Source organism: Sarcophilus harrisii, chromosome 2 (assembly GCF_902635505.1).
Source record: "Sarcophilus harrisii chromosome 2, mSarHar1.11, whole genome shotgun sequence".
NCBI lineage: Eukaryota > Metazoa > Chordata > Mammalia > Dasyuromorphia > Dasyuridae > Sarcophilus > Sarcophilus harrisii.
In genome coordinates, this window is record NC_045427.1 from 245,713,102 (window position 1) to 245,726,710 (window position 13,609).

Here is a 13,609-nt window from a genome sequence, read left to right on the forward strand (position 1 = left end):
TCAGTACCCTCAGCCTCTTCCTTCTCCAATCCATCCTTCACATAGATATCAAATGCACAAACTTGCCAACACAATTTCCTTGCTGAAGAAGCACTGCTATGTAATAAAATATAAATTCCCTAATCAGGGGTTTAAGACCTTGCAGAATTTGAATGTAGCCCAATTTCACTCTGCCATTTTAGCAAAACTGGACCTCAATAATTTTCATTCTCATCCTGCACTCTCCAGCAACCTTGCATTCCTGAAAGCTGTCTTTCACATCTGGAATAGATCCCATCTTCACTACCCCCACATCTCTGCCTGTTGCAATCTTCTTCATTCAAGATCTAATACCACCTCCTCTAGGAAGTCTTTTCTGAGCTCTCCAGTGAAAAATAAGCCCTTCCCACTGCCCTCCTTCATATTTCTTATGTCTTATTTGTCTGGATGTGCCTTTGACTCATAACTATCTACCTTGTACTTATTTTTCCGTATACTTGTCATTTTCTTCTAATAGAGTGTAAGGTCCTTCAGGAAAAGAATTAGGTTTTACTTCATGTTAGTATCTTTATCTCACATAGTTCCTTGCACATTGTAAATGCTTGGAATATATTAAACTGGATTGCAGTCTTCCTTTGGCACCTATATCACCAACTGAACAATCACTTAGGAACCAGGTTTTATTTTATATCTTTACATCAAGTGTATAAAAAAATGAAACAGAGACAGAAACAACAAGTATACATGGAACAGTGGTTGGGAAGGGGGAGAGGGAGATACTCAGGTTCATATATTGCTCCAGGGACAACAGGAACCAGCATTGTGCAGTGAATGGAAAGAGTGCTGGTCATAGAACTTCGGTTCAAATCCTGGCTCTGCCATTTACTAATGATGTGGCCATGGGCAAATCTCTGGGCTTCCATTTTTCTCAACTGTAAAGTGAAGGGGTTAAACTAGATGATCTTAAGGTTCTCTCAAAATCCTATGACAATGTTATTGTATTTTCAAGGGCTCATTTACTAGGAATAAGTCTGGGTGGGTTTAGGATTTGAGCAAATACTTCAGGGCTAGTTGGAGGGGAGAGAGGGGAAATGGACAGTTCCCCTTCTACTTCTAGAGATTTTAAATTCCCTCTTAATTTATTCCCTGGGGCTTTGAAGGGGCAACAGCAGTTTTCATCGACTAGCATAGAACTGGACATATTGTAGGGGGAAAGGATGGGAGTTGCCTAGATATGGTGGATTTCTCCCCATACTTACTATACACCATCATCCATGTTAGAGCTGCAGTAGAAATGGTGGGGGAATGGCTGGAGGGAAAAGCCCCTGGCTTTTCTGTTCCTGAGATTTTTTTCTAAAAGGGGTATAGAATAGGAAGACTAGAGTGGAATGAGTAGGACTTAGACAGGGGAGAGTAGCTAATTAGTCCTACCCCTTTTCCTCACTCATTTCCCAGCTGAATAGACCCAGCTCCAGTTCTATGATCTGCTGTAACCCAACTTTATATTTTGTAGCCCAGTCCCTAGATGGCATCATCATGCTCTAGGGTCACTGCCAAAGACTGAAAGGGTGACATGTCCCACCAGCTCCCAAAGGCATCAGTAACTCTGCCCAAGGCAATGACCAAATTCTAAACAAAGAGCCTTCCCTTAACATATGTACTACAGAACAGACACGTCTGCAACCACCCCCAAATGGAACTTTTACAGCCAGTCAAATGTTAAAAACCTAAGACTTCAGAGCAGAGGTTTCTGCAAAGCTCTGTGTAAACTAAATTCATTAGATTACCCAGGGGAGCTCAGGGAGTCTCACTGGAAAAGGAAATATCTCCAATGGTGGGCCACACCTGTTCAGAGACTGATCGGGAAAGTCTCTGGGAGGAGAAAATTGGGAGTCAGAAGGAGGAAGGAGGAAGCTGAGAGGAACAAAAAAATCTAAATCCCTAGTATTAGTGAGACAAATAGGGAGGACACATCCTGAGGAGGGGAAAATAAATAAATGGATGGGAATGGGATGGAAACTGGCTTCTGAGCAACCAGTCTCTCCAGTAAGTCTCCCTGTGGCACAAGTTCTGGTATTTGGGATATGAGAAAGACAAAATCATGGGAGAATGGGGTTGTAAAATCGGTCTCCATGCCTGGGCATTTCCCAGTTGAGAAAGGGTCACCAATTTTGGGGAGAAAGGCTATAAATAGACATCTTGTATAGGGGAATCACAGACAGGAGCTAGTGCATCAAATACTCCTGGAACTGTGGCCCCCCCCCCCCAAACAGATATCAATATGTGCTATAAGTGGCACAAGGGTTTAGAAGGGATAAAACTCCAGAATCTTTGTTGTGGGAGGAACTCAATATCTGTCTTCTTTCCCCTCTATGCCCCCCTCCACTTTGGGTGTTGGATTTGAAGCCTACTAGGGTTGGATTCCCCAGATCCTGTCAAGATATAAGAAGACAACTGAGTCTTTTGTTGCCAGTAGATATACTGGAGGTCTTGCAACCTGTAGCCAGCTGGATAAAAACGGGCCTCTGAACTCAGGGTAAAGTTGTGGGTCTTCTGGCCGGGGGGTGGGGGCACACAAGCTTCAGCTACTGGTCCATCACTGCCCGCTGGTCTGGAACTGCTGTTAGACGCCTTATCTGACCCAGCTGTCTGTCATTCTTTCTAGTCCAGGTCAGGCATCACAGTGCTGGGGTCTCACCCACAACCCTTGAAGGGGTGGAACTAGGAGATGTTTCCAAAGGAAGCTATAGAGGGCAATAAGAATAAAAGAAGAGCTATAGAAGTGGAGCAGGGAGCCCAGTTGTGAACAGATAGATTTGTGCTTCTCAGTTGCTTCTGAAAACCTTGCCTAAAAATCTAAAATTTTCAGGGTGTCACCTTTTGCTTGATATCTACTTTCATGAGAACCTAGATCATGGTAGATGCTCCCTGGCTTTGGTAACTCTCCTGGCTATTTTGGTAACTCTCACTCTTTTCTTTCCAGTCAGAGATTTCAGCCTCTCAACATCTCTCAGAATCACAGAATATCAGAACTAAAAAAGATTTTAGATATCTTCTAATCTAAATATCTCACTTTACAGATGAGGAAACTGTGGCTCTGAGAGGGGAGAATCAATCTCTAACTTTCCTAGGCACCTTCCTTCTTAGGTTTCTTATCTTGCCCCTGATCCCAAACTAGCCCGAATTATAACTCCTACTCCACCAAGTTCTTCCTGCCAGGCCAGATTTGGGGAATAATATCTAGAGGCTTGGGTATTGTATCTTTATAGCTCTTCCTCCAACCTTATTTAAAAGCCCCATCTCTTCTCCCCTCCCCCCTTCAATACAGCCCTCACCTTGGCTCAGCAGGTGCAGGTTCCGGACTTCCTCCCGTACCTGCAGCTGCAGGACCTGCTGCAGCACCTCCTGCCTCTGGGCCTCCTGTAGCAGCCCCATGCGCTGAAGCTTTTCTGCATTCAGCCGAAGCAATGCCCGACCTAAGTATAGGCAGACAAGCCGTGGCTGGGGTGAAGATGGCCACAGAAACAGAGAAACAGACTGGGAGCCACAGGCACACACAGTGAGAACGAGGGATAATCATGCACAATATCAGGCCTGGGGAACATGGGGAGATGTCCTCTCTGATTTAGGCGGAACGCCCTGGCATAAAGGCACACGTGTTCCATTACACACACACACACACACACACACACACACACACACACACACACACACTCCCTGGCCCACAAACACAGACAGACCCAGACCCGGGCACAGACAGACCCACCACCCACACTAAGTGCTCCAACCCCCGCTCCCAGCGCACCAGTGATGGCATGGTGGGAGAAGGCTTCCACGTAGATGAGGTAGTTGTGGGGACAGTGCTTCTTCAACCACTTGCAGACGTCCTGCTGGCTCCACAGGACCACCGGCCGCATCAGGCCACCCAGTGTGGGGCTGGTATGGTAGAACCCATAGTGGTCATAGTGCCGGCCCTGTAGCAGGAAGGGTGCTGGATAGACCCAAGGAAGGACTTCCTAGCCATAAAAGTAGTGAAAGGGGGACAGGTAACTGGGGAGGCGGGTGCATAGAGAAAATGGGCCAATCATGGGTGGGAGAGACAAATGACTGGGGAGACCTGGGGGGGGGGGCTGGAAGGATCTGAGCGAGGGGGCAGGGGACTACCTGCTGTGCTTCAGTGCCCGGCTGCTGCAGGAGCTTGACCGTCCTGCCCCCTGCCGCTCGTTGGCTCCGACTGTCATGCCACGTGAGGCTGGAGCCCGGGGCCCGCTGGAGCCGGCAGGGAAGGTTCTCAGTAGATACAGTGTGCTCCAAAAGACTCCTGCAGAAGCTGAAATGTGCGGCAGCTATGGAGGCACAAGGAGGGATGGGAGGCGGTGGGGAGTTTGAGAATCATCAGGAGGATTTGAACCCAGATACTAACCGATTCCCCCTCCCTGCCCCACCAAACCCAGAAAGAGGGTGGAATTCCTGCTCCCAGCAGGGGTGTGTTAGGAACTGTTTAATAACTGCCGAGGCAGTGAGGGGAAGGGGGGAGAGAATTACACCCACAACACACTTCCCAGTTTACATTTTCTCCATCACTTTCCTAAGTCTGGAAAATTAACAAAATAATAACTCAAGCCCTGATTTTTTTTCTTTCTTTCTTAGCATCTGTCAATTTCTGAGACATAAATACGCATACTCTAAATATAATGAATTGCCAAGCTGGTAAGAGCTGGCTCCAGTATACTTCTGGCCCCATATCTACCCTTTCTTCATAATGTATCTCAGTTTTCCCAAAAACTTAAGCAACAGCATGTTTTTATTTTCATTCTATTTCTTTTTTTTCTTCCTCCATCTTTTCTTTCATTCCTACCTTCTTTCCTTTCTTTCTTCCTTCATTCAAAAGATGTTCACTGAGTGTTAGGTGACCAAAAATGAGCCCAACATTTCTCATTCCTGAGAGAGTGGGCAGTTTCATAACACCTATTACATAGATAACAAACTCTGAGTCATACAAGCATGGATTGAAGATACTGGGATACTTAACCTGAAGAAGAAAACAATCTGGAGGTGGGAGAGGGAGAACAGAAAGTATGATATCTGTCTTCAAATATGTGAAGGGCAATAGTGTTGAAGAAGAATTAGATTTATTTTTATGGCGTCATAAAAGTAATTGAGTTCAACACATACCTGAATAGGAATCCTCTCCATTTTCTAAAGCATGCTAAAAATATAGAATGATCAACATTTATTTAAAGCTCTCTGGTGATAGAGAGCTCACTATTTACTGACAGCGTCCATACCATTTTTAGATAGATTTGATCATTAAGAAGTTTTCCTTTATATCAATACAAGATCTGTTTCCTTATAACCTTTACACATTGCTTTTAGTTTTATCTGCTGAGCCAAGAAAAATAAGAATTGTGTTTCCTTATGAGTCCTTCAAAAACAGCTTTTAGAAATCCCTACACTTTTTCTTTTCTAGGGTAATCAGTTACAGGTCTTTCAACTGATTCTCCAGAAAAATACTTTGAGATACTTCCAACATCCTTCCTCTGGACACACTTCAGGATTTGCCTAAGTCCTTCCTAAACTGTGGTTTTTGGCATGGAACACAGTACTGCAGATAAGTCTGACCAAGGTAGAAGACAATGGGACTCTGACCTTACCCATTTTTGACACTGAAAATTCTTATTAGTGAAGCCTACCATTTCATCTGGATTTTGTGTGTGTGTGTTTGAGAGAGAGAAAAAGAGAGACAGAGAAAGAGATTTGCCTTATCACAATAACTCTTGTTGAATTTGTAATCTATAAGGCCAAATATTTTTTCATATCACTGTTGCCTAGTCATATCTCTTACATTTATGTAGTTAATATTTTTGGAACTTAAGTGCAGTACATATTTATTCCTATTAAATTTCATCTTATTATTATATTCAGTACATTGTTTCATCTTGCAGATGTTTTGAGATCCCCATTCTATTGTTTAACATTTTGCCAATTACCAATCACAAATCTGATAAGCAGCCATTCATGTCTTCACTTAAGTTATTGATCAAAATGTTGAACAGAACAGATCCAAAGACTAATTTCTGGGGCATTCTACTAAAAGCCTCCCTCCAGGTTCACATCAATACATTGACCGATTATTGGTTCCAGTCATTAAGTTAGCTTGAGATCCACTTAATTGTTCTGTCATCTAGTCTCTATCTCCATTTTGACCACAAGGATAGAAACTTTGTCAAATGCCTTGCTAAAATCCAGGGTTACTGTATAGTATTAAATAATATATAATTCCCCTAATTAGTCTACCAGATTTGATAGCTCTATCTAAAGAAGAAATGAGGTTGTGCTAGCATGATTTTTTTCCTCTGGATTACAGATTCCTCATATGGACTGCACCATCAAATCAAATAAGTAGAGGGCTTTATTGCCATGTTCAGAAAAGGTAGCAAGGTCAGTCCAAATGTCCAAAGCTACCAAAAAGTAAATGTTACCTTTTTATATTATCAGCCAAGAGTAATGGAAAAAACACTATAGTTGGAGCAAAAAGGTCTAGGTTCAATTTCTAGATTCAATATTTGCTAGATTGTAACTTTGGGCAAATGATTTTGAGCATCAGCTTCCTCATCTGTAAAAATGTGTATAATTCTTTTTACTTCCTACACTAGGATTAATATGAGTAAAGTACTTTTAAAAATGTTAATGTGCTATATAAATTTAAGTAATTTTAAATCACCAATAGATGATTTTTCAGGAGGTGCTAAACTGAATTTAATCCTTTCCATGAATTCCCCACTGAACAAACTGTTGGTCAAATAGGCCCATTTGAAAAAAAATTAAAAACTTTTAGGATGTGATATAGGAGGGAAAGAATGGGGTCCCAGGATGTGAAATTAAATCCTCCCTCTGCTCCTTCTGTGACTTTTAGCAAATTCACTTTTGTAATTTATCTGTAATTAAGAAGGGAAACAATAAAGAGATCATTTCTAAATTCTCTGCCAGTTCTAAATCCTCTGATCTTCTTTAATCATTGGTCATAAGTCAGTTTTGATCAATAACTTTTTTTTCCCCGAGGCAATTGGGGTTAAGTGACTTGCCCAGGATCACAGAGACAAGAAGTGTTAAGAGTCTGAGACCAGATTTGAACTCAGGTCCTTCTGACTTCAGGGCTGGTGCTCTATTCACTGGGTCACCTAGCTGCCCTGATCAATGACTCTTAATGACAAGACTGTGCCTTGTTATATTAGTTGTCAAGCCACTGACGCTTTGGCCACACACTGTGGTTTACCTTCCCCATGGACAGGTCTTAAGGAGAACAGGATCTTCTATTTCTCAGTGCTCATGAAGCAAGCCTTTAATAACACATTCTATCATTTTGCCAGGAGTAAAAGTCAAGTTCACTGGGCAGCTGTTGGAAGAATCCACTTTCTTCTTACTTTCAAAAATGATTAATACATTTTCCCATCTCCAGTTTAACAGCAACTCCCCCATTCTTCATGAATTTTCCAAATATTACTTACAGCAGCTCAGTAATAATGTCTAGCAGTTCCTTCCAGACCCTGTGATAGAGTTTATTCACAGTCCAGGTGCCTTGAATTTACTAAAGATAATTGCATAGTCGCTTTCTTAACACTACCTCACTTATCTTTCATTTCATTTCCCCAGTAAATGTTTTTATTCTGTCCTTGCCAACATTCTTCTTGAAGCAAAACAGGAGTTGGCATTTCTGTCTGCTGTGCATCTATTAGAATTCTTTTGCTGTTTCAGTTCTTGAGGCAGATGATAGTTCAGTGGATAGGGAACTGGGCCTGGAATCAGGAAGAGCAGAGTTCAAATCTAGCTTCAGACACTAGCTGTGTGATCCTGGGCAAGTAATTTAACCCCTGAATGATTCTGTTTCCTCAATTATAAAATGGGGATAATAATAGTACCTATTTCACTAGGGTAGTTATAAAATGAGATAATATTTGTAAAAAGCACTTAATACAGTGCATGGCACTTAAGAGTTGCTATACAAATACATATAACCTTCATCAAGTTTTTAAAAGTAGACCCCTCCTTTAATCTCATTTAGCATTTCTTTAAGTCTTAATTTTAATGTTCCTGGTATTATTTTTAAAAGAATGCCACTCCCTCCTCATTTACCCTCAGTTACCTGCTCTTTCTTCTGTCTTATTCACAGAGTGCTCCCAAAATTATAGTGCAGTAAACTGCACTATAGCTTTAATAGGCTCATTAAATATCAATTAATATAAACAATAATTCATATTAATACAATGAGAAATTAAAAAGAATAAAAAATTATGCCACAAGCATATTAAAACTTAAATTGCACTAAGACTTTTAGGACACCCTGCATATAGATCTTAAAAAAAAAAAAAGACTAAGATGGTCACTACATTCCCTGTAGATCTGTATCTGTTTATTTAGAAAGTTTTCCCCTTTCTTCTTTGTTGAAATAGTTCATTTGTGTTTTCAGATTTTTTTTCCAAAGAGATTCCTATGCTTCCTGTGCTAACTTTTCCCATATAAATTTAGATTATAGGTTTCTACTTATTCTTTCTCTGAACTCTGAAACTTGTTCTCCCAGAATCTGGTGGTGGTGATGGTGGGGGGATATTACACTGTACCTGGTGATCTATCTCATATTCTTAAGATGAAATGGCAACTGCCTTCCAAAGTTCCTTTCTATTTCAACAAGTTTTTTTTTTCCTTTGTGATCAAAATCAAATCCACAAAATCAATTCATATCAGATTGACAAAGGTAATGAGAGAGAGAAAAGAGAGAGGGAAGGGAGAGAGCAAGAGGGGAGAGAGGAAGAGAAGAAGAGGAGAAGAGAAGAGAAGAAGAGGAGAAGAGAAGAGAAGAGAAGAGAAGAGAAGAGAAGAGAAGAGAAGAGAAGAGAAGAGAAGAGAAGAGAAGAGAAGAGAAGAGAAGAGAAGAGAAGAGAAGAGAAGAGAAGAGGAGGGAAGGGGTTTGCCAGAAAACAGGCACATTGATATACCATTGGCAGAGCTGTGAATTGGTCCCAGCCATTCTAGAAAGCAATTTGAAATAATGTCCCCAAAAGTGACTAAATTGTGAACGTTCTTTGACCCAATGATATTACTTCTATGCCTGCAACCCAAAGAGATCAAAGAACAGAAGGTTTATATATATATATATATATTATTTTCAACAGCTCTTTGTGTGGTGGCAAAGAACTAGAAACTAAGGATATATCTATCAATTGAGGAATGGTTGAACAAATTATGGCATATGAAATATCATGGAGTACTTATTTCTGTAAGAAATAATAAAGTGGAAGCAGCTGAGTGGTGCATCAGATGGAGTACTGGCCCTGGAGTCAGGAGGATCTGAATTCAAATTTAGTTATGACACCTATTAGCTGGGTGACCCTAGGCAAGTTACTTAACTCAGAGTACCTTAAAGAAAAAAAAAAGGAAGGAAGAAAGAATGAAGTGGACTATTCAGAGATACCAGAGATAAATTGTTTGAAGTGTTGTAGAATAAAGCAAGCTGAATTAGGAGAACAATTTATATCTATAATACCAATGTTATGAATACAAACAACAACTCCAATCATGTGGTAATCAACTGTAATTGAATGCTGCTCACCTCATGACAGAGAGGTAATGGATTAATATGCAGAACAAGAAACACATTTTTAATATGGTAAATGTGGGAATGTGTTTTGCTTGACTTGCCTTATACGATACAAAGGTTTTTGTGGAGGAAAGTTATTAGTAGGGAAAAAAAGTAAATGTTTCATAAATAAAAAAAAAAGTGTGCAATAATGCAAAATGAAAAAGTAGTACTATTCATATCTGGACTTCACCTTTTTGAGAATACATATATATCATCCATACACACATATATACACTGACATGTACAATAAAGGACAGAATTAAGAGCAATGGCAGTGTCAGATTGGCTAAGATGATAGGAAAAGATAATGGCAAATGTTGGAGGGGATGTGGGAAAACTGGGACACCAATGCATTGTTGGTGGAACCATTCTGGAGAGCAGTTTGGAACTATGCTGAAAAAGTTATCAAACTGCGCATACCCTTTGCAGTATTTCTACTGGGCTTATATCCCAAAGAGATATTAAAGAAGGGAAAAGGACCCACGTGTGCAAAAATGTTTGTGGCAGCCCTCTTTGCAGTGGCAAGAAACAGGAAACTGAATGGATGTCCATTGATTGGAGAATGGCTGAATAAATTGTGGTATATGAATGTTATGGAATATTATTGTTCTATAAGAAACAACCAGCAGGATGATTTCAGAGAAGCCTGGAGAGACTTACATGAACTGATGCTGAGTGAAATGAGCAGAACCAGGATATCGTTATACATGGCAACGACAAGACTATAAGATGATTAACTCTGATGGGCATGTCTCTCTTCAATAATGAGATGACTCAAACATGTTCCAATTGTCCAGTAATGAAGAGAGCCATCTACACTGAGAGAAAAATGTGGGAACAGAGTGTGGAACACAACATAGCATTTTCACTCTTTCTGTTATTGTTTACTTGCATTTTTGTTTTCCTTCTCAGTTTTTATTTCTTTCTAGATCCAATTTTTCTTGTGCAGCAAAATAACTGTATAGATATGTATACATATATTGGACGTAACATATAATTTAACATGTATTGAACTTCCCTGCCATCTAAGGGAGGAGGTGGGGGAAAAGAGGGGAAAATTTGGAAAGAGGGGGAAAAAAAAAAACAGAGGGGTTTTGCAAGGGTCAATATTGAAAAAAATTACCCATGCATATGTTTTGTAAATAAAAAAATATGATAATAAAATTTTAAAAAATAACAACATTAAAAAAGATTTATTTAACCAAAGCAATAAAAGGATATTTAACAACAACAACAACAACAAAAACAAAAAGCAATGGTAGGTAAGTGGTAAAGAAGATAAGAGTTCTAGGCCTAGAATCAGGAAGAACTCCCTCTTCCTGACTAAACTCTTACTAAGTTCAAATTTGGTTTAACAGACTTCCTAGCTCTGTGACCCTGGGCTAGTCAATTAATCCCGTTTGCCTCAGTTTCCTGGTATACAGAATACAAGAAATGTGACTTCTCAATAAACAGTTGCAGAAACTGAGACTCGGCTGTCCCCTCCCCACCCTAAGAAATATAACTCAAATCTCAGAGGACCTTTAGATATAGAACTCTCATTGATAGTGCTTCTAAAATTCAAGCCAGCACTTTGCTTGCTTGGACTCTGCCCTTGGGAAAGCTAACCAAATCACCCATGATACCTGAGCCCAGAACACTTACTCTTGCTGTAGCTGCCATTGGTTAATGGTGGGGGAGGGGAAAGAAGAGGAAATGGCTCATGAGGGAACACAGGATGACAGAGTCCATCTGGTGTGCAGCTATCTGAGCTCCCTTCAGATCTCTTCTGTCTGACACAGGGGACATTCATTTCTTTCCCATGATTCCCTGTTGGACATTGTGCAGGAGGCAGAGTACAGAGAAGCCAGATAGAGACCAAATCCTATTATAAACTAATAGGGGACTGGTGAGAAGGGGATCAGGTCCAGAGCCTTCTGTGAACATGCCCATCCCTTTAGCTCTGAGGAACAGAGCTTTGCTGATGCTTCATCCAGTGTGGATGGTGTGTGTGTGTGTGTGTGTTAGGAAGATGAGAGGAAGACAGGTGGCTTTTGATCATTTTAACCCTCTAGTAACTGTGCTGAAATCATTTTAAGTACTCCCATGCTTAGAGAGTCCTGGCAACTCACTGGGGGGAGTTGGGTTGGGGGCCATTGGGACTCCTCAAGCCGCCCCCCCCAATTTTTGGAATATAATCACCACGCCGAGTATCCTTCCTCCCAGACGGGTCAGAAACCAGTCTGACACCCTAGCGTCTCTCACACCTGGCATCTGTACGTACCTGCCTTCCGAGCCTCTCAGCACCTCCCCTCATTTCCTGCTTTTCTCTCCTGGGAGGGAAAAAGGGGTACCCTTCCCACGCTCCCCACAGCAAGCGGGGCTAAAGGCTTTCACAATAACCGTCTGAATGGGACGCGGGTCCGGGACTTCCCACTTGCTAGGTCTTTGCGCCCCTGGGTCCCCTTTGGAAGGAGAGGGGAAGCGAAGGTGAGCCATCAGAGGACCCGGAGTGGAAGTGGCCGAAAGCCCAGGTCCTTCCTCTGGACGCCGCTAACCCTACGGCTCCTCGCCTTGGTGTGTGTGTGGGAATAAGGGTGCACGCGGAGCTGCAATGGTGAAAGGGGCTGAGTCTCTGCCAGGGCCGGGATCCCTGGCACAGACGGGCGCCCCTTGGGGAGGCAGCGCCCTTGAGAGAGGGCTCTCGGGCGGGCGGCATTCCTAACACGGGCCCCTGAGACAGGGAGCGGGGTCTGTCCCCTCTCTATCTCCTCCCTTCCTTCCCGGATCGGACGCGGACGGGAACAACGGGAAGATGGGAAATCAAAGCCGGCTCCGCCTTCCCTCCTGCCCCCCCCACTACAAAGGCCACCAATTTGTCGTTGCTCCCTTTCTCCCCTCGCGACCCCCGCCCTCACCTCTGCTGGCGGAATGGGGCCAGCTGTCACAGAGGAGCCGCCCCAGCCCTCGGGCGGAGGGAGGGCTTCTCTCCCCGGCGCGACTCGGGAATTAAGAAGGGGCTGGGAATGCCCTCTCGGCCGTCCTGCAACCATTTCCCTTCCCGGTGCCCAGGAGAGCTCGGCCCGGGACCCGGGCGGCGGAGGCTCGGAACGGACCTCAGGCTGGGGCTGTCTGCTCCAGACCCCCCCCCCCCTCTCGGCTGCGCATTGCCGGCGCCAGGACATAGGCCGGGGCCGGGGCGGCGCGGGGGCGAGCCGGGTACCCGGCTTGTTGCCTCGCTGCTGTGCCGCAGCTCGCTGTCAGCCCCTCGGCCCTTCCTTGCGCCCCTTCTCTCACCTCGGCCCCGGCGCCCCGCCCCCCCCGCTCTTCTCACCGTCCACATCTCTGCGCTCTCCCAAGCTCGTCCTCACCGCCCCGGCGCGGCCTCTCGGAGGGCTCAGCTTGGACCTCAGCTCCGTGAACATGGGGCGTCCGCGCCGCGGGAGCTCCGAGGGGCTCGGGCTGCGGCCCCGGCCCGGGCAGCGCCCGGCCTGAGGCTCACACACACGCTCGGACAGACGGACAACCCACACGCCCCTTTTCGGGAGGCGCCGAGGGGCGGGGAGCGCGTCCCTGAGGGGGAGCCCGTGGGCGCTCCGCACGCCTAGGCTTACCGGGGCCGCTTCCCCACCCCCGCGCCGCTCTCCCACTGCCCGGGTCCCCTCAGGCCCGCCCCCAGATCGGCCCGCCCCGCCCCGCTGCCCCGGCAGCCCCTCCCCCGGGCCGCGGGGAGACCGCCCCGGCGCCTTCCCGGGGTGCGACCCCTTTAGCGCTCCCAGCCTTGCGGGCTTCGGGGCGGGGGTGGGGAGGAGGCCCCCGCCGCCGACACCCCCCGGGCTGCCGCGCGCACAAATAGTCCCCGGAAACGGCTGCCTGCGGCGGCCCGCGCAGCCTCGCGGCCCCTGCCCTGACTGGCGCACGTGTGCGTGTGTGTGCCAGTGTGTGTGCACCAGTGTGTGTGTGTGTGTGTGTGTGTGTGTGTGTGTGTGTGTGCGTGTGTGTGTCAGTGTGTGT

General features: G+C 44.6%; 1 protein-coding gene across 4 annotated transcripts in view; it reads right to left on the minus strand.

Annotated features, from left to right (window-relative positions):
* SAMD10 (sterile alpha motif domain containing 10) overlaps positions 1 to 13,264 on the minus strand; it is a 65,665-nt gene extending 52,401 nt beyond the window's left edge. For 2 of the 4 annotated variants that reach the window (XM_031951821.1, XM_031951820.1), the window contains exon 1: positions 12,930 to 13,264. In XM_031951821.1, coding sequence (XP_031807681.1) covers positions 12,930 to 13,020 — 91 coding nt within the window. In that variant the 5' untranslated portion in view covers positions 13,021 to 13,264. Of the gene's footprint in view, positions 1 to 1,233; positions 2,724 to 3,314; positions 3,456 to 3,784; positions 3,954 to 4,143; positions 4,326 to 12,929 lie in introns of those variants that run through there. The other 2 variants (XM_031951823.1, XM_031951822.1) reach the window with 2 other exon arrangements.
* Between the last annotated feature and the right edge of the window lie 345 nt (positions 13,265 to 13,609).